The following is a 24,837-nucleotide window of genomic DNA, read 5'->3' as shown; positions in this document are numbered from 1 at the left end:
AAAAAACTTTAATGGGCACTTATGGTCAGTTTAACAAACACGTTCATTATAATAGTTCTGTTACATACCTCATTGCTGATGCTCTTTGGTAACACTGTTACAGCCCTTGATGCAGTAAAACTGTGGACTGAACTGTCAAAAGCAATCTGTCCCGAATAAAAATCTGCATCCTGCCTGAACAGGAATGTTTCTGTTTACTCCGTTTTTGGCTTCTCTGGCTCTAGACGAGATTGCAGAATGAAAAGGAGCTGCTCGCAATCTGCCTCGGGATCGCTTGTTTGTGCTGGTAACTCCAACACGTTTGTGTAAAAGAGTTTATAAATACAAAGAAGTCCCCACAGCCACATTTCTCCTCTCAGTCAGATCAAGGAGGATCAGCCCTTTCTGTTTTGTGTGTTCAGTTTTGGGATTGTTATGCTCAATGGGCCGGAGCCCGCAAGTGCCGTCCAGCCGTCAGAGGCAGTGGTTGGTGGTCGGGAGCCAGGGAGGCTGGCGCAGCAGACAGTCTGTAGTGTCTTCGGCTAGTTTGGGGTGCCGGGAAATGGCTGCAAGCTGGGGGTTCAGAGGGAAGCTGTAGCGGTAGAGGCAATACGGGCTTACAGTGTCTGAGAGATGTGGGGGGAGAGGAGAGCTCTGAGGGCTGAGAGGGCAGTGTAAGGGGAGTAGGCAAGGAGACCCCGGGGACTCGTGAGGACACGGGTCCCTGCAGTGGGGCGGTTTCTTCCCCTGCAGCGCAGAGAACAGCGGGAGGTCTGTGAGAGGAGGCAGAGGGGAGAAGCCTCTCAGTCTGTCTGCTCCCAGGGAGGAGAAGGCTCTGCTGGGCAGAGGGGAAATGCTGGGTGAGGTGGTGGAGGTCTTGCTGTAGAGGGGGAGAGTGAAAGCGTGGACAGCGGCGTCCTGGCAGGACAGCGGGTGAAGGGATGAAGATGAAGAGACGGAAAGGAGGCTCTTCACACTGCTGGTGGGCGACCCTGAGCTCCCTGTCAGCGGACAGGACAGGAAAAAAATAAGACACTGAATCAACACGGTAAAAAAGTCAAATCTCAGAAGTAAATAGAGCTGGAGCACTTTACCTTGGAGCTGTATGGTGAAAGGCTTGAAGTCCAGGCTGAAAGGGCCTCTCCAGGGATATGACTCGAGCAGGCCATCCAACACTCCCCTGCACACACACACACACACACACACACACACACACACACACACACACACACACACACACACACACACACACACACACACTTATTTATACATACTGTAAAAGCAATGAAAAACGTTATTCCAGGTATTTAAATTTTGGTACTGAGAGGTGTGAAATTCTGCACTACTCAGCTCAGCTTTATTTGTAGGTTTTATGTGGCTTCAGATTTCAATGGTTGAACTTTAAATCCCTCTTGGGTCCTTTAGTGGAGCACTTTCAGCTAAATAAAAAGTGTTTATGTTCAGCGTTCAGTGAGAGTTTGCTATACCTATTCCTTCCTGGATCTCGGAAGCCTTTGGCGAAGGGGTTCCTGTCGATCTTCAGTTTTGTAATCTGGCCCAGAGGAGAGGAACAGACACGGGTTAGAGTGGATTTGTCAACGGTTGACGTGCTTAAGCTAACAATGAGCTCAGCTTTTACAATAGAGTAGAGTGGCAGAGCACCCCCGCGGGACTGCATCTCCCAGCAGCACCCAAGGCGATCAGCCATGTCAAACAGGGGTTCTTGCAGAAGGGGTTCAGGGTCGTTCGGTTTTATCCTGTGCTTTAATAGGCCGTGGACGGCGGCAGTCGGCGCAGTCACAGCTCGTTACTGCGTTTCTGTAATAACACGTTCACTGATAGTAAAATGAGCCCTGATGAAAAGAGCTGGCAGTCCCTGCGGAGGGCTCTGTTACTGGAGGAATGGTAGCCAACAGCAGGGTCAGGTCCCCTCGACGGGAACACACACACACCCTCTCTGAGCAATTGGACCAGCAGAAAATCAGAACACTGCAAATTTATGATTTGGCTGCGAGCACATGGAACCGGGCCTCACTGGCTTCACAATGTGGACATTTTATGAGGTCAAGCAGCCTGAGCTGTTCACTGGAACATCATCATAACAACCGTGCCAAGGAAGAAAAGGCTAAACATCTGTTTTTTGATCAAATCTGGCAAACAGTAGTAACACAGAGTCACTGACTGATTTTTCTTTATTAAACATCACTTCATTTTGTTAATGTTCCAATTCATGAAAAAGTCAGATGTTTATTAAAGAAACAATCCAACATTAGTGCGCTTAGTTTCTGAGCTCAAACCTTCTGTTTGTGAGAAGTATTGAGAAGTATTTCAGCACTGCTGCTGAGTGTTACCTGCTGGTTCTGGTAGGCTGTGACTGTGGTGAACTCTGTTTCTGGGAAGGAGAAGCTGTGCACTCCGTCAGCAGGCAGCGACTGGATCTGAGACAAGTCCATGCGAGGGTTGTGTTTGATGATGTGCACACGTGGCTTGTATTTATGCATCGACTGAAGAATGATCTGCATCATGAGACGAAGAATGAAAGGCTTTTTATTTATTTATTTTTTAAGGTGGACATCAATTTGGAATCATCTTTCAGATCAGAAACGGACATGTCAAGTATTACAGCTGCATGTTCTTTTTTGTTTTTTATATAAAAAAACCCCTTTAAAATAAAAAAAAAAATGCAATTTTGTAAATCTGTCATTTCCATTTTTTGTGCTAACAATCCAAAAAAATAAAGAAAGTTCTGGCAAAAACTAAATTTTGCTGTACTTTGTAGTTTTTTTTTAAATGTAAAACAGATTTTAAAATAAATTTCATTCTTAAAAAAAGGAAATTAAAAAAGTGGATTTCAGGCTGTTTTAGATATAAATCTTCTTCTGGTGCACGACAGTAGGTTACATGATTAACAGGATAATGAAAGGAAATATCCAAGTCTTTAAAATACAATTATGAAGAGCTCTACGTTTTATAAAAGTATTTAGCACAAATGTGCCTTTCATCAAATAAACCTAATAAAACATCAAATATGGTTAAATATGTCATATTACTAACAAAGGTCTGACAAATTATTAGTAATACACTATGGGTTACATGTGACCTCTTTGCGAACAAAACAAAATATATGAAACAATTATTTTGTTCCTCATATATTGTCATGGAGTAAAACTGGTCTCCTAGAAGGTTGTTTGGGGGTTTTATAGCACAATTTTTTGAGGTGGAATATTAATATTATCATTTTTTTAATATATATTTGGGAAAGTAGATTAAAAACACTGAAAAGAGTCAAAACAAATAAACATGTAAATGTAACAGCACAACTGTAAAAATTTGTGGTCCTAACATCTCGAGCAGCTGTGTTAAACTCATTTTGCGTCGTGGGCCACATACAGTCCACTTTGATGTTAAGTGATCTGAAATGGGCCGGGTCGGTGAAACAACATGATAAATGTGTAAAATCATAGAAAAGGCTATAATAGTTCACTGTTCTGTAATTATAAAGCCTAAAGCTCTTCTTAATACAGTTTAATATAAACAGACTATCCTGTAATTACAAACGTTTTTGTTTTTTAAATTATTGTGGACTCATTAAAATTTTCATATTATTTGATATTTAATATTTGAAACAGTAACTTTCCTGTAAATTTAGCTCTTTATCTGTTAGTAAATTACTGTGATGTTGTATGATGAAAGGCGATGGAGGTGGAGAGGTTTTATTAATAGGAAAAGCTGTAAAATTTATGAAATTAAAGATAGAAATTTAAACTCTATCCACTCCTTCCCATTTTCTATAGCTGCCCAATGGGCCGGCTTAGAGTCTTCAGCGGGCTGATTCTGCCCCCCAGGCCTTATGTTTGACACCTCTGATCTAGACTATTTCTTTTCACAGGAGAAAAGCCCAATAAAAAAACGGTAATGTGATATATGAGGTTTCACAGTGGAGGGAAACGCTTTCTAAAATAAACTCAGCACTTACTGACAAACAGCAATATGTTAAGAAAAAAAAGTGAAGACAATAAAGTTAATTAAAAATGCGTAAAATGTCCATTTGAGATTTTACACTGACCACGAGAGATGTGGATTTCGAGAAAGTTATTCTTGTCTTTTTTCTTTTCTTTCTTTTTTTTTTAAACATGAAATTAATTTCATAAACACACAAGTTCCAGCGTGGACGTATAAACAGCAGGATCGAGTCGAAAAGCCTCCAGATGCCTCCCTGGTCACAACATTTGCAGATTGCTAAATCTTTCGCGGTAAACTTTGGAGCTGAGAAGTATTTCCGCTTCCTTCCTCCCTCTAAGATATCCAGGTTTCCCCTCGATGTTACAAATGTGTAGGAGAGCAGTTTAAGGACTGAAACTCTCAACGCAGTCAGAAAAGCAAAAGCAACACGCAGAAACACATAAAAATGATTAAAAAGATTTGTTAATATCATGATCTAATACACAAAAATTAAAGAATGATCTTCAGCACATACGCTTTAAAAACGAACTCCCTTTTAATCTTAGTGCATCTGATCCTTATCCAAAGCAAGAAGAGCAACAGGAGGCAGCGTGTGGGTTACCTACATGTCCCTTATCGTCCATCTCGTTGTTGGTGAGCTTGACTCGGTCAAAGCTGATGACCTGACGCATCCACGTCTCTCCTGCGCACGGGGAGTCCGGGTGCACGTAGAGCCGCGGCGAGATGCAGGAGTGATCCGTGTTTCCAGCCACCATCCACTGCGAGCTGTGGTACACATACCTGCGTGGAGGAAAGCGCGTGTAAGTAAAAGGAAAAAACAACAACAACAAGAATAAAAAAAAAATCGGCGCTCACCTGTAACGTTTGGAGTCCACGGGCATGACGTCCATCGCGATATAATACTGCTGGCAAGGGTCCAGATTGCGCACCTTGACGCGCATAGAAGGAAACATTCTCCTGATGAGAGGAGAGGAAAAATAACAAGAGAGAAGTCGTGTTTGATCTCTTTAATGAAAGCTGCTTAATAAAACTGTTAAATGCGTATTTGGCCATCACGGATTTCAGTTTATAGCGACGCCTTAAAGACAAGAAGAGGCCGAGACGCTTCTGCTTCTGCCGGCCAGGTTCACAGGAAAGTTCAGGGACCTCCAGGGGCCCTGAGGGCGTCGTCACTGTCCGAGATTTACAGCGCGTGTTGTCGGTGATTGAGTAAACGGAACTTAGATTTCCGCGCGCAGTCATGTTCCAATAACTCATTTATCTGAGCAAGAACCCGTTTTCTGCGAACCTGAGATAGAAGCTTAATTACACTCCCAACAACAAGTTTTCTCTGTGCAAACGATGCGTCACATAAAAGAGATCTTACAGATCGGCAAATATGGGTAAAATACTAAGCTAAGAATGATTTAGAAAACGGTTTAGTTCATGAATATGAGTTAATTCACAAAAGCAAAAGTAAGTGACATATTTCCACGTGATGAAAAGCCACTTTCAGTTTTTGTTCTGAACCTCATAATTTGTTTAATGATAGCTGCCTCGTTAGTTTAGGGAGTGATCTTATTGTACACTGTTGTTCTTCTGCTCGCCTCCGATTGGTTGTATCTTGATAGAGCGTTTTAAAATCCTCGATAAAGCCGCACCTGTGACCGCAGAACAGTTAATGTAATTATCATAGCCTGATAAGCCCGCTCCACATTGGATTTTATTTGCAACAGACGCTTTAATGAGGAAGCACACCTTCAGTTATCATTAAAATGTAGACAAGTCTTTTTAAAATTTATTTGCGGGGGTAATCCCCTTCAGAGGCCCGGACTGAAAACTAAACCGACGGGTTTAAATTGCACTAAGATAAAGTATCTGATTAAACTGTCGTTTTAACTGAAATCTCAAACTGTGGCACTAAAAACATAACGGCCAGACTGCACTGTATCTGGTGATCTACAGAAAAACGGCTGTAGCTCTTTGCTTGTTAACGTGGAGGCAAATACAGTTGGAGTTTAAACGTTTTAAATAAAAAAGCTGGTTAAAGTTGGTAAAATCAGCAGGAAGACGGCTTGTGCGGGGCTAAGACTTCACACGAACTTCTTTGAATTTAGTCTTTCTTGCGCAGATGTTTTACCTTCCGGCTTTAGTGATGATCATCTCGGTGCCGATCTCGTAGAATCGCCTCCACAGCTCGGAGCCCTGCAGCTCTACTCGGACCTCTCTGTCCGGCCGACAGTCGCTCTCCTTCGGCTTCTTCTCCTCGCTGCTCGGGTCAGAGTCTTCAGTCTGTGATCTGTCAGTCTGTCCCTGCGGGTCACAGGCTGAGGGGTCCTCTCCCCTCCTCGGTGTCGGACATGCTTTCTGTAGCTGGTTGATGGGATATTTATTCTGGTCTGAAAAGTGGGGAAAGGAGTGAAAAAAGAGAAATGAGAAAAAACACAGAAATGTGTCTATTTTTTTATATATATTTAATGGAAAGCCAGAACTTCCCCAACTTTTAATTTGGGGAAATTTTAAAAATTGGTAATATTATAAATCTTATTTTACTTCATGAATGTTAAAGTTCCTAGAGCGAGCTAATTTTAGCCCTATTCCTCAAAAGCAAGTTCACGTGATAACTCTTGAGTTTTAACTGATTGAATATATTCTAAATCATGAGAATTTTAATTTTTGAGAACTTTAAATGTGGCCTAAAGATGAAAAATCAACTGAACCTTGCAACTAGAAAGTTGTGCGTTTTCTGTTTTTTCCCCCAAAATTGTGCGTAAAAGTCCTTCAAATAAAAAGCAGCAGGGTGCTCTCGGCGGTTAAGCAAAAGTGTCCTCACCGGGAAAGATGCTCCTATCGCCGCTGGTGTCAGCGCTGCTCGGCTCGTGCTCCTCCGACACTTTAATCCTCTTGCAGGGCTTCCCGACCAGCGCCTCCACCGAAAAGGCGTGAGCCCGGGAGCTCAGTCCCTGCATCCTGGTGGGAAACACCGTCTGTACGGCTCCTGTATTCCCCCGAACTTTAACTTCGTCCCGCACAAAGTTCAGCCCCCTAGCTCGCTCAGAAGAAGACAGGCAGAGCAAACACCAGCAGCCGCAGCACCTCAGGGAGCTCCGCGTGACGCTGCGTAATTAAACCGCTGCGTTCCCATGTGTTCTCCGAGACGCGCGACCGCATCAAAAACACCTCCCTGATTATTGGCACGCCTCTTCTCACTACAACATTTCCCCCCTTTAACCGGATCAACTTCTCGCCTTCCCTCTCTCACAGAGAGCTCGTTCCTCCGGTTCCGCTCTGCGCGTCATAGAGAAGGAGGGGAGAGCGCGCATTCCTTCACGTGCGGCCCCGCGCCGTAGTAGACATCCACCTAAACTCTAATGTAACCTGAAATTCATATTAACTGAAACGAATGAGAATAAAGTGAAATAATAAAGAGTGAAATAATGACATTCATTTCATAATCAGTATTTTTGCGCTCGACGTTGGAACTTTGGAACCAAAACAAGCAGCCATTTGGCTCAATACGCACCTGAATTAAGCTTATCTGAAATATCTTTTTGTTTCTTAACGTTGAGAGAAAAGTAAAAGGACTCGATAGATGTTGGATATTTTTTGCTGTGTGTTACTTTGGTCTCGGAACAGCCTGTAGGAGCATGTTTGCGCGCCTCACTGTCCTCAGAAATTCAAAATTCTTAGGTCAGTTCATAAATTTGGGCAGTAATCTTCGACTCATATTAAATAATAAAATTAAACGTTTAAGACAAAAATAAATTTGATGGCTTGAATTTATCCTGTATCTTCGTCAAATGTAAATGTTGTAATGTAAAGGACATTTTTTTTAAACAAATAAGCCGTTCATTTGCATTCTAAGATGCTCTCCTATTTAGACGGCCCATAGGTTAATACACTTATTCTGTCAAATATTGTAAGGAGGCGAAAGGCACAAATATTTAGATCTGTTAACTCGGACCATCTGGAAGGTAAAATATCACCGTGAAACTCTCTGCATGTCTGCTGAAGCTAACATTTCCTATATTAATTTGAAGGCTTTCCGTAAAGCGCGCTCACGTCTCCCGTTTCCTTGGTACAGAAGTGGGGTTCTTATTCGTGGTACCCGGTGAGGTTGTGCGCAATAGTCTGGTTCTCATAAATGCGTGGATCAGATGGAGTTTGGCGCACAGGGGGAAGAAAAAGGGTCTGTAATGACAGCTCGGGATTATTACATTACTGCTCGACATGAAATAGATCCGCTTTACACAAATAAAAGTCAGCAAAGGCTCTATTTAAAATGTTTTTTAATCACATGGTGTAATTGCTCTGAGGAGAAAACAAATGAGGGCTGTGTTTACAGCACGGTTGGTTTGGTTGCTGATGGAAATCTCTGACAACAGCCGGGAAATGGAGAACTATGACCAACCGGAATCACATGTTCCCTGTCATCATATAACCTGCTGTCGGACCCCGGCCTTCGTGTTTATTCTTTCCTAACTTGTCGTTTTCTTTCAAAGCATCTCAAACACCCGCCGTGGTTTCAGGCTGGGGGGGGAGGAGGGTGTAGCAGATCGGATCTGGCTGCGGCCTGCTGCTGCTGTTCCTGCTGGCTTTTATTGGAAAAAGACGCTCAAAACTGATAGAAATAGCCTGCGCAGTCTCTTTCCTCGCATGTTTGAGAGATTGCTTTCCGTGCTGTCTTCGCCAGTCAGCTCATAAATCTTTCTCATGGGATTATGGGATGTCAGGAGAGTGATGACGAGCGATCGCCTCGCCTGGCTTTCTGCTAAACGGCCCGGCACCTTCTTGTTGCTTTCTGATTTGGCGCAAACCTGCGGCCGTTCAGGGATGGCTGGCACACATGTTTCCTCTTATTAAACACAATATGCGTGCACGCGCTTGGCGGAAACAAGGGATTCAAATCCAATTAAGAGGGAGGCCTCGGGTTTCCATTAAAGCGGAAGTTCGATGACCAGCTGCAATTAGGTTTCCCATTCATTTTTTTTCGCCTTCCGGCTTCTCGCTGCCATGCTGTTGATTTGTATACAGGGCCTTAATTAATAGCAAATAATTGGCCTTAAACTAAAGGACCTTTATTTGTCCATAAGAAGTGTTTTTCTATTATCTGCACTTCAGTTTTCGCGTTGTTTATTCACAGCTATTTGTTTTTTCCAAGTTTGTGCCTATTTGGAGCTGAAGGCCAGGGCCCAAAGAATAATCACCACCAGCCACACACCCATGTGCGCACAGGCTCACAGCTCGCAACGTGTGTGTTTATAAACAGGCCTGGCTGTCTGTGGCTCACTGCTGAATGGATGTGACGGGGCTCCCTTATGGTTTGTTTTAAGTTGGGTCATGTGTGTGTGTGTGTGTGTGTGTGTGTGTGTGTGTGTGTGTGTGTGTGTGTGTGTGTGTGTGTGTGTGTGTGTGTGTGTGTGTGAGGCTTATTCTGGGCACGGGATGCCAGCTCTCTTGCCAAACGTCAAACTTCCACTGCCTGTCTCCTGTGACGTTTGCAGAGTGATTAAATGTAGGACGGTGGCTCTAATGGGATGTGACCTCTCTGCTCTGTGCTGGTACATGGATGACGGCTCACCTGGAGTACTATGACTGCTATGACAATGATGTGCTCATTTTTGTGTTGTTTGCTGTTATCGTCATCGTCTGCTCCTGTTTTCCATTCGAAGCAGACGTGGAAAAGGACGCATAAGGAAGCCCAAACAGAAGCTATTCATCCTCATGTCATCATGTCCAGGGATGTGCATCTGTGTAATGTCACATCTGCTACTCATAACCTCTGCCTTGTCCCTCTTCTTGGAGGTACAGCAGTGTCTCTCAGACTTTCATGTCCCTGCAGGAATGAAGCCTTCATTCACATTCACTGCCTCTGCATCTGCAGCAGCACTCATGTGAGAGTCACTGGGACTGATCACATCCTCTTCTACTTGTAATTAATTAACTCTGTGTGCCAGCACATCGTGGTTCTTGATTTGCTGTTGAACGTCATCCAAACGCTATCTTCCAAAATCTGATGATGAAATGGTAAAAAAAATGTAAGAGACCCTTAAGTTTATCAGCAAATGGATTGTAGAGCTATTTGCTGTTTATGTTCACAACTGTGAATTTAATGACCATCATATACTCAACACATAAATCCGGCATGTGGGAGTTTCACACACTCTCTGCACATCATCACCGCATGTAAATTAATTTCTGGATTTACAGTTAGGTCCCCAAAGAACTTTTTTTTTTCTGAATCATTTTGTAGCTGAATTTTAAACCAAACAATCAAGATGGGATTGAAATGCAGGCCTTCGCCTTTACTTCAGGCAGCTTAACAAAAGTATTCATTAACTGCTCAGGAATTTCAGACATTTTTATACACAGTCCCCAGTTTTCAGAGGCTCGGCAGTAATCCTACAGTTAAAGCAGTTTCACAGATGAGGCCTCTTTTCATGTTATTTTGTAACAAATTAAGCAGGCAGAAGATCTGGAGTTGACCGTTGAACTCTCTCATTTGGTCTCTCTTCACTGGAACCATGAGTTCTGAAAACATGTCAGTGCCAGTGAGGGAGGTTATTCTTAGGAAGAAAAATCAACTATTAAAGAGAGATAGCAAAACGTAAGAAGTGTCCAAATGAATAATAGTATAGTGTAGTCAGAAAGACTACAGAGGAAACCTAAAGTGGATGATTGCAGAATTCTTTCCTTCATTTCTTCACAGCATCTAGCCAAGTCAAAAACACGTTTGAGGAGGTTGGAGTATCACTGTCTGCAATCAACAGATTGGACACACACATTCAGAGGATTCTTGAGTATATGGGTTACACTTAAGAACAGGAAGGCCACATGAGACTTTGTCAGAAAATATCTTAAAGAGCCTGAACAGTTCTAAGATAGATGAAACCAAAATGAACTTTTTGGGAAGAGAAAAGTAACTGAAACATACCACATTACCTGCCTAACATGGTGCAGGTAATGAACAGGTCCAAATGCCTTTAGACATGAAGCAGTTGAGTAAGTACAAATATCTAAAGAATGGTCACTTTTGACTTGCTATTCATCACTATCTCCTTGCTTTTATCATGAATGTCACAATTATTTATACTTGTACCGGCTGAATAGTCATTGTCCTTACAACTAATAGTCTTCATTTCATTGCCTGTGTCAGTGCACTCAAAATTTTTGAACATCTTGTCAAACAATTTGTACACCCATTTTGAAAACCCTATTTTTAAGGAGTTTCCATGAAAATCTCCATAAATTACTTTTCTCAGGTGAACCTTATCTCACACTAATGAAAATTGGTGTGTGTTACTCTTACTTGCAACCAATGAAAAGCCTCTTCTACCCAGTCACAGGTGAATCGCGTTATAGTATCCCCTACTCTACAAGTATATATATAATGTGTAAACCAACAGACAGGCATGAGGTGCATACTGAATCTACAAAACTGCAGAACATGGAACGTCAGCCTTGTGGAAGAGGGGTGTGAGAATCGGTGGAGGATGAGGACAAAACCGGGTAAGAAGAGGCCAACCACATAGACACGTTCCTGACGAAATCAGGGCAACACTTGTGGATCATGTGATAAACCATGGCCTCACAATGGCCGAGGCTGGTCGAAGGGTGCAGCCAAATGTTGGGAGAACTACTGTAAGTTCTATTATTCAGACATTTCGTCGGGAAAACGGGTGAGCATACTGTAATGTAGTTATTCAGCACAAACTAATTTGCTCTGCACTTTCATAGTCCTACAGGAGACTTGCATTAGGACATGACCTTATCTTTACATATAGACGTACTGTAACTGAAGCGCAGACTAGGCCCAGGTGTGGCATAGTGTGCTGTGGTACAATACAGTAATGCTGTAAAGAAAGGAGTTTTGAATGATAGTCCTGTAACAATTACTGTAAGCATGTTTGCGCTTATTTATGTTTGTGTTTTTTTTGTTTGTTTTTTTCATCTGCATCTCAAAAAGGACTGCCAGACAACCTGGAAGAGGTGGAAGAGGTCCACTTTTGACTCCGCAGCAAGAGGAAAGAATTTGTGCAATGGTGGCTGCAAACAACGCTTTGAGACTGAGAGAAATACAAAGAACTGTCGTAGAAGATGACACCATCTTCGGAAATATTCAGTCAATATCAATTTGCACCATAGACAGAGTCCTCAGACGGAATGAAATGTCCATGAAGCGATTGTACAAAGTACCATTTGTTTTTTTTTGTTTTTTGTTTTTTTTTTTGTTTGGAAGTGACATCAGAAACAGCAGCATGTGACATCACGTGATGGCGGAGCTTCAGTTCATCCTTTGTCATCCTTTTTTTTTTTTTTTTTTTTAATAGGACAGGGGGAAAGAATGAAAGAAAGAGGGGGAGAGGAAGAAAGAAAACCAAAGGGGAGAAGAGACGGTGAGAAGGGGGGTAAGAGAGAAAAAAAAAACAAAAAAAAACAAAAAAAAACTCCTGGGTCACCTGTATGGAGAGAAAGAAAAACAAAAAAAACAGGGGAGACAGCAAACAACAAAGAGCAACATAATAAAAAAAAAAAAAAAAAAGCACCATCACAATAAACTAGCTAGTCATAGATATCAATAGTTACTAAATAGTAAACGATATTGTGCAGCACGCAAGATAGACAGCGCACAGTGTGCTTTGAGGCAGCAGCCAAGAAAGCTGTAGTCCGCATCTGTGAATACCCATGTGTACACCTGTGTGCATACCTGTGTGGATCAGCATGCTTGCATTCCAAAGGTTTCTCCATGTAATGATCTGCTAGGGAGTGTGGGGAGCCACAGCCCCGTCCTCCAGGGTATCAAGCAGGTATGGAGGAGATCAAAACTCCAGACATCCAGAGGCCCCCAGAACACAAGAGACCAAGGAAGACCCACAGAGGGGCAGCCGCGCCACTGTCCCAGTAAGAGCTAAGGAGAGTCCCAGATGAGAGCTCATTCAGCAGCCGCGGAGCAGAAGCCAGGGGGAGTTGCAGTGACGCGCCCGTGAGCTCCGCCGGCAGCCAGCTGTGCCTGAGTGACCGAGCCCCAGGCCGAGAGGCCGGGGGCACCCCACCTCCAAAGTGGCCCGAGCGAGCCCCAATAAGCGGCCGCCAAGGAGTGAGCCGGTGTGTACCCGGACGCCCACCCCCAGATACAAAGAACCACCAACGCACCGATACCTGAGGGAGTCCGCCACCGGCAGGGGAAGTGGTGGTGGGTGGAGATAGGCCTCCAAACCTTGGAGGGCCCAAGATGTCCCCAGAGAGGTGGCGTCTGATACCCAACCTGACATATAGACACAGACATACAGGCACACACAGACACAGACATCCATTCCCACCCTCATGCTCTCATAAGTACCAAAGTACCATTTGAACGGAACAGTGATCGAGTGAAGGAGCGCCGTCACCAGTATGTACAGGTAAAACATGTTTGCATATGTACCTCTGTTTACTGTAAAAGTTTAGGCCATGCACTGCACTTACATTTATGCATGTTACTGTAATCCTATTTACAATTCAAACTGTACAATCTGTTGTGCCAAATGCACCATTACAGAATTTTTCATTCTCATCCTTTGTATAGCGTATCCTGGAATTGGAAGCCAGGGAACACCTGCACACGTTTGTATATCTTGACGAAGCGGGATTCAATCTCGCAAAAGGCAGACGGCGTGGACGCAATCACATTGGAGAAAGAGCCACCGTTGATGTCCCAGGCCAACGAGGAGGAAATATTACAATGTGTGCAGCAATCTCAGAAAATGGCGTTCACACCCATATTCCTCGTGTTGGTGCATACAATACACAACACCTGTTGGCTTTTCTGGACGCTCTTTATAGGGACCTAATCCCACAAAATGAAAGGGATGATCCTGGTGACAATCGGACAATGCATGTAGTGGTTTGGGATAATGTTAGCTTCCATCACTCTGCTGTAGTCAGGCAGTAGTTTGCAGCACACGACAGGATGCTTATGGAATTTCTTCCTCCTTACACTCCATTCCTAAATCCAATTGAGGAGTTTTTCTCTTCCTGGAGGTGGAAGGTATATGACAGGCATCCACATACCCAAATGACCCTGCTAGCAGCTCTGGATGCAGCTTGTGATGACATCACAGCAGAGTCCTGCAGAGGGTGGATTCGACACTCCAGAAGATACTTTTGATAGAGCTGACATTCGCTGTGATGTTGATGCAAATATGTGGGCAGACAGACGGGAGCGTCTAGATATCAATGATTGATATGCAGCAGTGTCTGTTTTTCTGTTTTTGTTGTTGTTTTTTTGTTTTGTTTCATAACTACTGCATGTTTGATTTACTGTATTTCCCCAGTTGCACAATGCTGTGAACAGTTTCAATTAAATATTATCAAGAGTGCATATGAAGTGTCTTGATTTTCCTTTACAATTTATGGTTTTCAACATGCCATGCATGCTGTCCAGACTTGACATGTCATTGGGAAGCACCTACAAAGAAATCCGTCACAATGAGAACATGTTCAAACCATTTGATTTTGTGACCAAAGGTGCTGGTGTAATGACTTGTAATTGTGACAGCCCTGACACTTTGATATAAGTACTTGCTTTTGATGAAAATAATCTGTTTTGATTAAGGGACTTGCTTTTGAAGCATTGACTACTTATTTTGAGCAACTGACTTTTCTTTTTGATGAAGTGACTCACTCTTGCAAGTTATCCACCATGTTTTGCAGTTTGCACTAATTGTTTTGAGAAGAGCCTTAGTAGTGGTGCAGAGATCAATTCTGTTGTGAGAAATGCACCAAAGCAACTGAGGAAAAACTGTAAGAACAGGAAGGCCACATGAGACTTTGTCAGAAAATATCTTAATGGCCAATGGCCAGTCATCTGATCTCAACTCAACAGAGCAGCTTCAGTTATTAAATACAAAACTGAAGCTGCTCTGCAGAACGACCCACAAACAAACAGCACAGACTCATTAGCCTTTACTTGACATGGAGAAATTACCGTACACTCACATATGAAATCACCCAAGAAAGGCCGTTTCTGAGCCAAGAGAGACGCCTGAAAAGGACCTGGTTGCATTATGAGAAGCGGAGGATCTGAGGCTTTTCAGCTTGACACATTTAAGGGAATGAACAATAAACAAACCGTCTCCTGGAAGTTATGTTGATATGAAGTTAACTTGTAGTAATGGCGCTGTGTCTTGTGCTTCAAGCTATGTTGACTTTTCCAATATTTAATCAAGACCACAATGTCAACTATGTGCCGTGAGCGGCTAAACACACCCATTAATAATGTTAGTCATAACAGTTCCCATAGTGGAAATTGGGAACACTGTATTATAAACATTGTGTTGTTTAAAAAAAAGAAAAAGGTATCCGGTTGGTGTTAAATTTGTACCAAAATGCATATGACAGAAAAAATTAGTTTGAGATTAGTTTAGATAGAAAGCTCAGCCTGTCTCTGCTCCTCAGCAGCACATTTCTAAATCAACTACAGATCATTTAGTCTTGGGGGGGTTGTTATGAGTTATTACAATAGTTATAGACGTGGTGAAACTCTGTCTCCCTCTGTGGATCCCCTCTTGCTGTCTGCTCTCTGGGTCTCTAGCCTGGCAGCATGTGGGGATCTTGGGCACAGGGCCTGGTACTGCTGCCCCCGCCTCCCCCTTTGCCCGCAGTGCAGGAAGATTTAATGGCTCATGTGTCACGGCATCCAGCCTTCACTGGCTCCTTCTGTCTCAGCCCGGTAACAAAGGAGCGAGGGCAAGAGGAAAGCAGGAGAGGAGAGGAGCGCCTCTGCCAAGATGCAGGCCTCCTCCTCCTCTCACCACAAGTGTGTTGTGAATTATGTCCTCCCTCTCCCTCCCTCTTTTCTCTCCCTAAGCTTTTACTTATCCCTTACTACTCACCCTCTTCCCATTAAAAACATATAGATCTTCATCTGTCCACAATGCTTTCATGAGGCCAACTGTGAAACTGACTCTACGGCACATTCGTCTCACTTGTTTGGATAGCTAATTCTTTTTGATGAAAATTGCTTTCTCTCTCTCCCTCTCTCTCTGCCTGCCTCTTTCTCTCACTAACTCCCCCTGGCTGCCAGTAACAGTGTGGTTAATGGCTGTGGTAAAAAGAAACAAAAACAGCCGTAATTGATAATGAGAGTCAGACTCTGCATGTGAGGGTCTGAGCCGAGCATCTTTTCTCCCTCGCAGACAGCCCAGACGGGGCAACTCTGCCAAGCAGGACGCTGATTGAACGGGGCACCGGGAAAGTTGGGATTTAGGAATAGATCCCTGGGAATGAGAGCTCTACTTCCCAGAAGGATGTCAAGGGGTGAAAAACTAATCTGCCGGGTGTTAGGGTGTAATTTTCTAATACTGTAATGTGTAACTACCACACGATTTTGGGAATGTTTGGATAGAGCGATGCATAAAAGTGAACGACGCTCCAACGTAAATACACTTTCTGGATGGCTCGCTGACTTGAGCAGGAGTTTGAAATGTGTTGAGTGCTCCTTTCGCTGTTGTTAACACGTATGGTGAGAGGGGGAAGTAGTAATTATTTGAGGGGGGGAAATCCGTCGTTTCACATGCATGCGGTGGAAAGCTGTTGAGGAACCGTCACGCATGTCTTTATCTGTTTCTGTCCCACAGCGCACAATCGTTCTGAACACCAATATTTATTTTTTTTATCAAAGCCACACCGCAGCAGAGGAGGGATTATTTTTAGATTTCCCTGATAAATGAGGGGTTTCGTGTATCTGGATGTGGTCGCAGGCGGCCAGGGAGAAGGGTGAAAATTTAGGAGAAGAAGAAGTTGGGTGGAAAGAAAAAGAAAGAAAGATCTGGCAGAGCTACAAAAGCTTTTAAAACATGTGAAAAATCAGCAGTTCTTTAACAGTTAGCTTGTCATTTTTATTTGCCTCTTCAGATGGTGGCAGCGGTTGTCTTTCAGGCTGTGCCAGCTGGGATTGGCTGCTGGCTCGAAGGCGCAGGCCTGGCCCCGGTTAGCACTCTTATTATCATCACCACACACTGTAATTCACATGCCAATCACAGCTCTGAGGAGCGCAGGACGGAGGGGAGCAGGGGCTGGTTAGAAGGGGGCCGCCGACTGGAGTGATGGGCCGGGCAGGGTAGCGACTGTGTGCTGAATACTTCCAGCAGGCCCTAATCGGACCTTTCATTCCCACATCTCTGCAGAATGAGTCTGGATAGCGGTATGATCAGTTATACAGGGCTGGCCTGTGTTGAAGCAGGAGGCCGTGCTGGGCTGGCTGCTGTAAGAATAGGAGTGACCTCTGAGGAAGGTCAAACTGTCAGAGTTTGGCTGGTTTGGCCTCGAGTTAGACACAAGCTGGGAGAGACGGCAGAGAGGAGAAGAATATAGGAAATATTAATCTAGCAGAATTCTCAGTTTTTAAGCCAAAAGTCACAAAGCTGAAAATGCCTGTTTAAGCTAAAGAACAGTGGGTTATATGCTGTACATGAATAGTTTAGGAAATTTGTTTTAAGATGAACACTGTAATTCCCTTTGGAAAAATACTGTGCTGCAATGGATGTGTTTTTACTGCAGGGAAACTCTACAACCTTCTCTAGATGACTATCCCCTTTGTAAAATTGAGGATAGTTACTGGATTTAGATGCATCATTACCATTTAAACCATTTAATATGGGTTACACCACACATAGCTTTAACATAAAGATTAACTGTTATTAATTCTAAATCATGCTGGGAGTGCAGGAGTTACGAGATAGATAGATAGATAGATAGATAGATAGATAGATAGATAGATAGATAGATAGATAGATAGATAGATAGATAGATAGATAGATAGATAGATAGAACATTGGGATGTTGTTAGGGAGCCGGGACAAAACACACACACTGTATGACATGAATAATAATTAATACGTTCACCAAGCATCTGCAGTTATGTTTGATGTGAAAGCTGTTTTGTAAAACTGTGGTTTGAATTTAAAAGACTCATTGTGATGCTAAAATACAATTTCACATTCACGTGGTCGACTGTGCTACAGTGCTAGAGATGGTGTGATTCTGCCTTGGAGGGCATTTGTTTGAGCATGAAAACACCACACACATAAAAGACAGATGTAGTTTCTGCATTCTTTTTAATGGCCAGACGGGGGCGACTCCTCTGGTTGCATAAAGTTTCCCAGATATAGAAATGAATGGGAGACAACGCTTGGCTCCCCTGCTCTGTGACCTTTCCCCTATGGTGGCCCTGAGAGGCCAAACGGACTGCAACTTAAGAAAACACCAGCAATAAGAAAAATGCTGCAAAAGCACACAAAACACAACGGAAACAGGAAAAAACAGATTTCCAAAAAGCACAAGGGAAGAGTTTCTGGGGAAACAATAACCCCAGAAACACTTCAGGAACCAAACATGCTAGGTAAGTGTGTTTTAGTCTCATGATTCATATAATACTGATGATGGATTTTTAGGCTAATAGTTAGGCTAACACACTTACCTCTCATCTTTTCTTTCCTCATAAAACCAATAGACCCTCCACTTCTTGTAAGTGTCTCCAAGAGCAATTCTTAGCATATTTTGGTTCCTGTAACTGGTCCGTCGGGTTATTGTTTTCCCAGGAACACTTCCCTTGTGCTTTTGGAAATCAGTTTTTTCCTATTTCTGTTTTCTTTTTCCTATTTCCGTTGTGTTTTTTGTGCTTTTGCAGCGTTTTTCTTGTTGCTGTTGTTTTCTTAAGTTGCAGTCCATTTGGCCTTCCAGGGCCACCGTACCCTTTCCCTTTCCTGATTACTCCCCTGGATCAGTTTTCAGGTCATAGTAAATAGAACATCACATCTATTTTTATATATTATGGTCATTATTAAATTAAGAAAGGAGGAATATCCTTGGTATGCTCATTGGCCAGTGACTTCTCGCACATTCAGTTTCTAAACACCAACACGGTGACAATGAGCTTGAAGGTTCATAACGGGACAAAAATCCAATTAACATCATTGCATGTAATCAGAAACTGTGTCATGTAATCAGAAACATGCGTAACCATAATCAACTTCGATTTCATTTGAAAAGATGTGCAATTATATTACAGTTACACTCTCAAGGAGTATTTAGCTGCATTTTATCAGTAATCTGACCTAACCCTGGTCAGCTTGTACAGTATCCATAAATCATTAGCCCGTGAGTGAGCAGTTTCTCATTTTTCACATAACGCTTTAGCCATTTAAAGGCAGCAGGAGGATGTTGTGGGAACAGCGCTGACATACAGCATCCCCCCTTAAGCTGATATTTCAAACTTGTTATCAAACACTTTCTTGTTCACACGTGCACTGATGTTTTCAACCACTTGTAAGAAATGCAAGTAAATGTAAAGAAAATCTCAACTATAGCACGCAATTTATCAGGTTCCACATTTGAAACTTGCAAGAAACAGTTACTAAGTAATTAGTGGTGACTTTACACATAAACTGGAATAATTTATGTGTAGCAGCTGGAACCTAACTTACGCCCCTTGTAATTTTACTGAAAGCCATCACCGCAAACGACACGACACCCGGTGACAGGAAAATTCACACGCGAGGTTTTGACACCAGTGTGAAGCTGGAGAAACTAATTAATCTTGCTACTGCAGCGCCTGGACCAGCATTTGGGGAAAATTAAGAGTTGTTCAACTTCCCTTCACTCATATCCAGAGTGTCCTCACATATACTGAAAAAAAACTTCTCTTTCCTGACTTTATTCCCACCCTTAGAGACGTTCTGCAGCCCCGCAGAGACACTATAATTTAAACGCTGCCGAAATGGGAGCTCAAAAGACAACATGCTATTTCAATCAAAAGCCCAGCTCTTGCCCCATCATCCCAGCTGCCAAAGCCTGGTGTGACTCTTGTACACACACACACACACACACAAGTGGGATTTTGCCTGCCAATGTGCGGTTTTCTTTCACGATGCCTTAATGCCTTGTGGTTAGTGCTCTATCAGGGCCATGAGAAATGATTTATTAGTGGCTCCCGCCTGTATTTATAGATAATGAGCCTCCGTCAGTGTTAATAAAGAGATCCATTCTCAGCCTGGAAAAGCAGCACTGCTTTAAGAGATTACTGCCACTGCTAAACAATAGCTCGCCCTCCAAAGATAGCCATATGTGCTGAAAGTGTTACCGTATATGTCATGGGAATCAAGGAAGAGGGTGGGGCAGGGGGGGTAGACAATCCCTCTGCCCTTCTTAGCACGAGCTCATTCATTATGGATACACATTTGTCTTCACGCACGCTTATTTCCCATTATTGTTGCAGTCAGAGCTTTTCAATCTTCTCGTCGGGCTCTCCACTGATCCAGCTTTATGGAAGATCTTTGCTCTGCTTCAGATGTGGGAAAGGAGCAAAGCGGCGCGAATAAACGTTTTCCTTGTAGGCACTTTTATCTGTCTACATGTCAGTCACATATACAAGTCTGAGAGTGTGTGTGTGTGTGTGTGTGTGTGTGTGTGTGTGTGTGTGTGTGTGTGTGTGTGTTCGTGTGTGTGTGTGTGTGTGTGTGCAGTGATGATTGGGATAAAAGGGGGGACGTGGAGACACTTGAGAGCTTTGTGTTTGTCTGACATCACTCTGTCTCCCTCTGGTTCCAATCAGCCCATCCTCCCCCTCTTAATGACACCTGATAGATTAATGACTGATAAAGTGTGTGTGTGTGTGTGTGTGTGTGTGTGTGTGTGTGTGTGTGTGTGTGTGTATGATTTTGTAAGGACTATACATTTCAGAAGTCTAAAGCTCCAGTCAGGATGTAGTTATGGAGCGCTAATTTGAAAGTTGTCTGATTGAGGGCTTTGTGTGGGCCCCTACCTAACACACACACACACACACACACACACACACACACACACACACACACACACACACACACACACACACACACAGGCTATCACTTTCATCCTCACTAGACATCATATTTGTCTTCTTTGCAACATGTTTACAGTTGTAACTTTTATATCATTCCTAAAAATGTTGTTCTGTATCATTGCATTTATCATTTACTGATCTATAAAATGACATACATGTTTAATCAGTGATCTCTTCAGTTAAAATAATTATAATAACAACTGTAGATGTGATCAAGAGACTACAAAGTTTGTTAGAAAAAAATGTAAGTTAGGCAGCACTGCGAGTGAATATAGATTTTTAATATATCGTCCTCAATATAGGCTGGTCTTTAACTAATGACTTTATAAGTGGTCTGTAAATCGGATTTTTAAGGCTTTATATTTCTGCTGGACTCGTTGGTACTGAGCACACTGACACCTAATGGCTTCGCAGTAAGGCCCCGGTCTGCTTTTGACCACAAAGTATTCTGTTGAAACGGTCAGTGGTCACTGGCACGTCAACAGCGGTTGCAAAAGGAAAGCAGTGTCACTCCTCCCCTCTCATTTCCCCTGTCATCCTAGGTTATAAACCAATGGCCTCCCAATGGCCTCTTCCCTAACCTCTGCAGGCTACTAAAACCATATTAGGGGCATGTTAGAGTCCAGCGAGGGACTCTGGCCTCATGGCTCTCAGCCATGAGAGTTTAAGTCTGTCAGTCCTCAGCTGTTCCCACACAATGATGTGAGGATAGTTCCTCTCTGAGTTCAGTTAAAAGAGGTGGAATTAAAAAGCCTTGATTTGACCTCTGTGTCATAAGTGAATCAAAATAGAGATCAAGCTGCTGCCCTCTGTTGGAAAGGCTCTCTCTGTGTGTGTGTGTGTGTGTGTGTGTGTGTGTGTGTGTGTGTGTGTGTGTGTGTGTGTGTGTGTGTGTGTGTGTGTGTGTTCCTCCCGTGAACCTGACAGAGGTGACGTTACTGAATCTGGAAGTGATTCGCACAGGCTATGATGCTATTGGCCACAGTTCAGCGGAGGGTGTGTGTATGTGTGAGTGTATGCGTTACCAGTGAAAAATCAACATGGCTGCAGCACTCTGGAGAGGTCTTGCAATGAGGTAATTTCCCCAGAGTTTAACCCTCAAGAACATAACAGACATACATCCGTTTCCATCCCTCTGTTCTCCTCTGCTCCTCCGTCTTTGTTCTCTTTCCACCTGCGCCAGTTGTCTACCTTGAGTTGAGCGCAGTACATGTGTGATTCACCTTTTACTTTTGCCCTTTCCCAAGATTTAAAAATCCTCTCGCTCCAGGGTCCTCTTGTTCTTTTTCTTTGTTGCTTTAAGCAGACAAAAGATGGACAGACAGGCAGCAACATGAGGTCATAAGTTAAGAAAACAGCCATTCATCTTAAATCTAGGCAGCCTTTTGAACATTCAAACTTAGCTAAAACTTTGGGTTTACTTAGTTGAAATGTATGTATCAGTGAATTAAAATTGGCTGAATGGCATAAATGTATTGAATTTGATAAACAATAACATTTATTGTTTTTAATAATTTGCTCCTAGTAACTGCTAAAAGGCTAACCGCTAAATGATTAAAATTAGCATTAGCTTGCTAATCTGGCGTTTAAGTCTTTAAGAAAGTAAAGAGGGAAGCACTAATGCTTAGCAGTTGATAAAATTAATTTAGTAACATTAAATGTATAATAGCATACGTATTTCACAATAATCCTTCAAAAACAATATACAAGACCTACCTTAAACTGCAAAAAGTTTCGCTAATTTTACATGATTTTAGTTAAATTAGCATATTAGGAATTTAGCTACAAAAAATTGTGAAAAATAAATCGCACAATATTTCCTTGTGTATCCACATAAATATAGCAAAGTTATACCTTTTGTGAAAAGTCAGAAAACCCATGATCCAGTAGTTTTCAAAACCACCTTTAGCAACAGTAACTTGAAGTAACTGTTTTTCATTAATTGTCTTTTTCTAATTGTACTGCCATGAACTTTAACATTTAACATGCTAACTGACGCCTGTGGAGTTTTTTTGTTGTTTTTTTTTTGTTGTTTGCTGTTTTTTTGTTTTTTTGCAGTTTCTCTGCACACTGCATGGTCTGACCAAGCAATTGCTTTTATAGAGGGGCTCACTCTTGCTGATGGTCAGTGCATTTGATTAGCAGGTACTTTCTCTGTTGCTATGGAAGCAGTAAGTGTGTACGTAGTTACAGGCATGCAGAGAGTCCTATGAACAGACATGACTGTGTGTTCACACACTTTATTTAGCTCTAAAATGTCTGTAGCTTGTAGCATTACTTCCTCTTTACAGGTTTATGTTTAGCATGGAAGTTGCTACAAATATTTTCTACCTCTCTGTAGCCAGACTATATATAAAGAGTTATTTACATACTGTCTATGGTTTAGAGTGAATGTATATATTTTTAAAAAACTAGTTAAAAGTGCTTAGGAACTTCATAAGGGAGTCACATATAAAACTTAAGAATAGCCAGTGCAACCCAATCCTACCCTATTATCCCCCAACCACCCCAAAAGAACTCCTTCAGCATGAAATTATTACATTTCCCAGAGGTGAGCCAAGCTGAGAGGATGAAGAGCACAAGACAGGCAGTGCTGTGAGGGAGCAAACGCAGCTTTAGAAGCTGATACTCATAGGAAAGACTCATTTGTCACCCTTGTCTCAGATCCACATGTGATTGCGAGAAGTGTGTGTGTGTGTGTGTGTGTGTGTGTGTGTGTGTGTGTGTGTGTGTGTGTGTGTGTGCGTGCGTGCGTGTGTGTGCGTGCGTGTGTGTGTGTGTGTGTGGTGGGGCAAGGATCACTCAAAATTTTGGATGCTGTGAAGCAGCATCGCTGCTCATTCCCCGAGAGATCCGCCGCTCTGTTTCTCCATCTTCTTTTGCTCTCCCGTTCTCTTTGACCACTAAATGTTCTCTCACTGGAGGCACATGGTGATTATGGTGGATCCACATGAAGACATGTCAGTGACGTTATGAAGCACCGAGCAGTGTCTAACGTTTTGGGCTCAACAAAACCCTGTGGCCAGCTGTTACCATAGCAGTATTTTAGGGCTGTGTGTTTCTGTCTGCGCCGTGTGTGTGTGTGTGGTGTGTGAACACCGAAAGGGACAAAGTCATTTGTCACTTGTGGTTTCACATGTCTGGTATTGAAATCGATGACAAATCTATGAGGTGTGTGTCTGTATGTGGGTTCATATTTACTGGCACGAGAGCCGGTGATGTCATGCATGAGAATGTCTTTGTGAAACCAGCTATGCCCCTGCAGACTCCCACACTGTGCTGACTTTGCAGGCGCAGGGTGTGCGTGTTGTGTACACATGTGCACGAGTGTAGCCTTATTGCTTTTGTTGGACGCTTGCTGCAGACCACAGGGGAACACTGGCGCTCAGACTCCCATCATACATGCCTGCCATCCAGCATTATGACACTCTCCCACCTATGTGTGCTTGTGCACCAAAAACACGGCTGTCCGATTGTGTTCAGCTGTGTTCAGTTCCACCTAGGAGGCGTGTTAGAAAGTTTGAGATCTAAACTGGATGGACTGCAACCTTAATCCGCCGCTAATCAGCTCCTCGGAAAACTCACTCAAGCATCAGACTCTGTAGATTGCTCTGCCTCTCCCGGCAACTCCTTCTCAGTGTTTTCCCCCCCAGTCATCACTTTACGTTCTACCCGAATCACTCTATTTCACCCCCCACCTGCTTCCATGCCTCTCCCACCCCACCTCACCCCCAGTCATCCCTTGTTTCCCTCCTGGAATGAGAATCCTGCTCTCTCCTCTGTTTTTTCCCCTCTCCTGCTGTTGTGTGTGATGCCGAGAAGCCCTCAGGATTACATATAAGTCTTTTGTTTATCATCTCAGCTATTACTGCTAATGCTGTCTCTCCCTCTCTCTTTTGCAGCGTGTGTGTGGCGTGTCCGTGCTACGCATGTGTGGGCAAGCTCTCAGATCAAACACAGCGTAAGACGAGCCCATAAACAAGCCTTCAGGACCACTTAGGATTTTCAGGCAGAGCCAGTGTTGAGGGGGCGCGCGGAGGGGGAGTAAGGTACAGAAA

At 43.1% G+C, this 24,837-nt stretch overlaps 1 protein-coding gene across 2 annotated transcripts; it reads right to left on the bottom strand.

Annotated features, from left to right (window-relative positions):
* On the bottom strand, positions 1–22,061 carry tbx22 (T-box transcription factor 22). 2 transcript variants are annotated; one of them, XM_076877173.1, is made up of 8 exons: positions 22,003–22,061; positions 6,062–6,320; positions 4,798–4,899; positions 4,548–4,722; positions 2,331–2,495; positions 1,467–1,531; positions 1,074–1,159; positions 1–980 (listed from the first exon to the last, which is right to left on the bottom strand). In XM_076877173.1, exons 2-8 carry the CDS (start codon positions 6,082–6,084, stop codon positions 454–456), a joined length of 1,143 nt encoding a protein of 380 aa, XP_076733288.1. In that variant the 5' UTR covers positions 6,085–6,320; positions 22,003–22,061; the 3' UTR covers positions 1–453. The 2 variants fall into 2 exon arrangements, with proteins under 2 accessions (XP_076733288.1, XP_004563296.2); XM_004563239.2 differs by lacking the exon at positions 22,003–22,061 and adding an exon at positions 6,755–7,052.
* Positions 22,062–24,837: the final 2,776 nt, after the last annotated feature.

The sequence above is a fragment of the Maylandia zebra genome, linkage group LG2 (genome assembly GCF_041146795.1).
Source record: "Maylandia zebra isolate NMK-2024a linkage group LG2, Mzebra_GT3a, whole genome shotgun sequence".
Taxonomy (NCBI): domain Eukaryota; kingdom Metazoa; phylum Chordata; class Actinopteri; order Cichliformes; family Cichlidae; genus Maylandia; species Maylandia zebra.
Note: the sequence above shows the minus strand (reverse complement) of the source record. Positions and strands in the feature narration are given on the sequence as shown.

Coding starts and splice junctions, on each gene's coding strand:
- tbx22 (XM_004563239.2), bottom strand. CDS start 6,890: ATGCAGGGACTGAGCTCCCGGGCTCACGCCTTTTCGGTGGAGGCGCTG. Junction 4,723..4,797: donor GTGGACTCCAAACGTTACAG/GTGAGCGCCGAT, acceptor TCCTCCACGCAG/GTATGTGTACCACAGCTCGC. Junction 2,496..4,547: donor AGATGGACGATAAGGGACAT/GTAGGTAACCCA, acceptor CTCATGATGCAG/ATCATTCTTCAGTCGATGCA.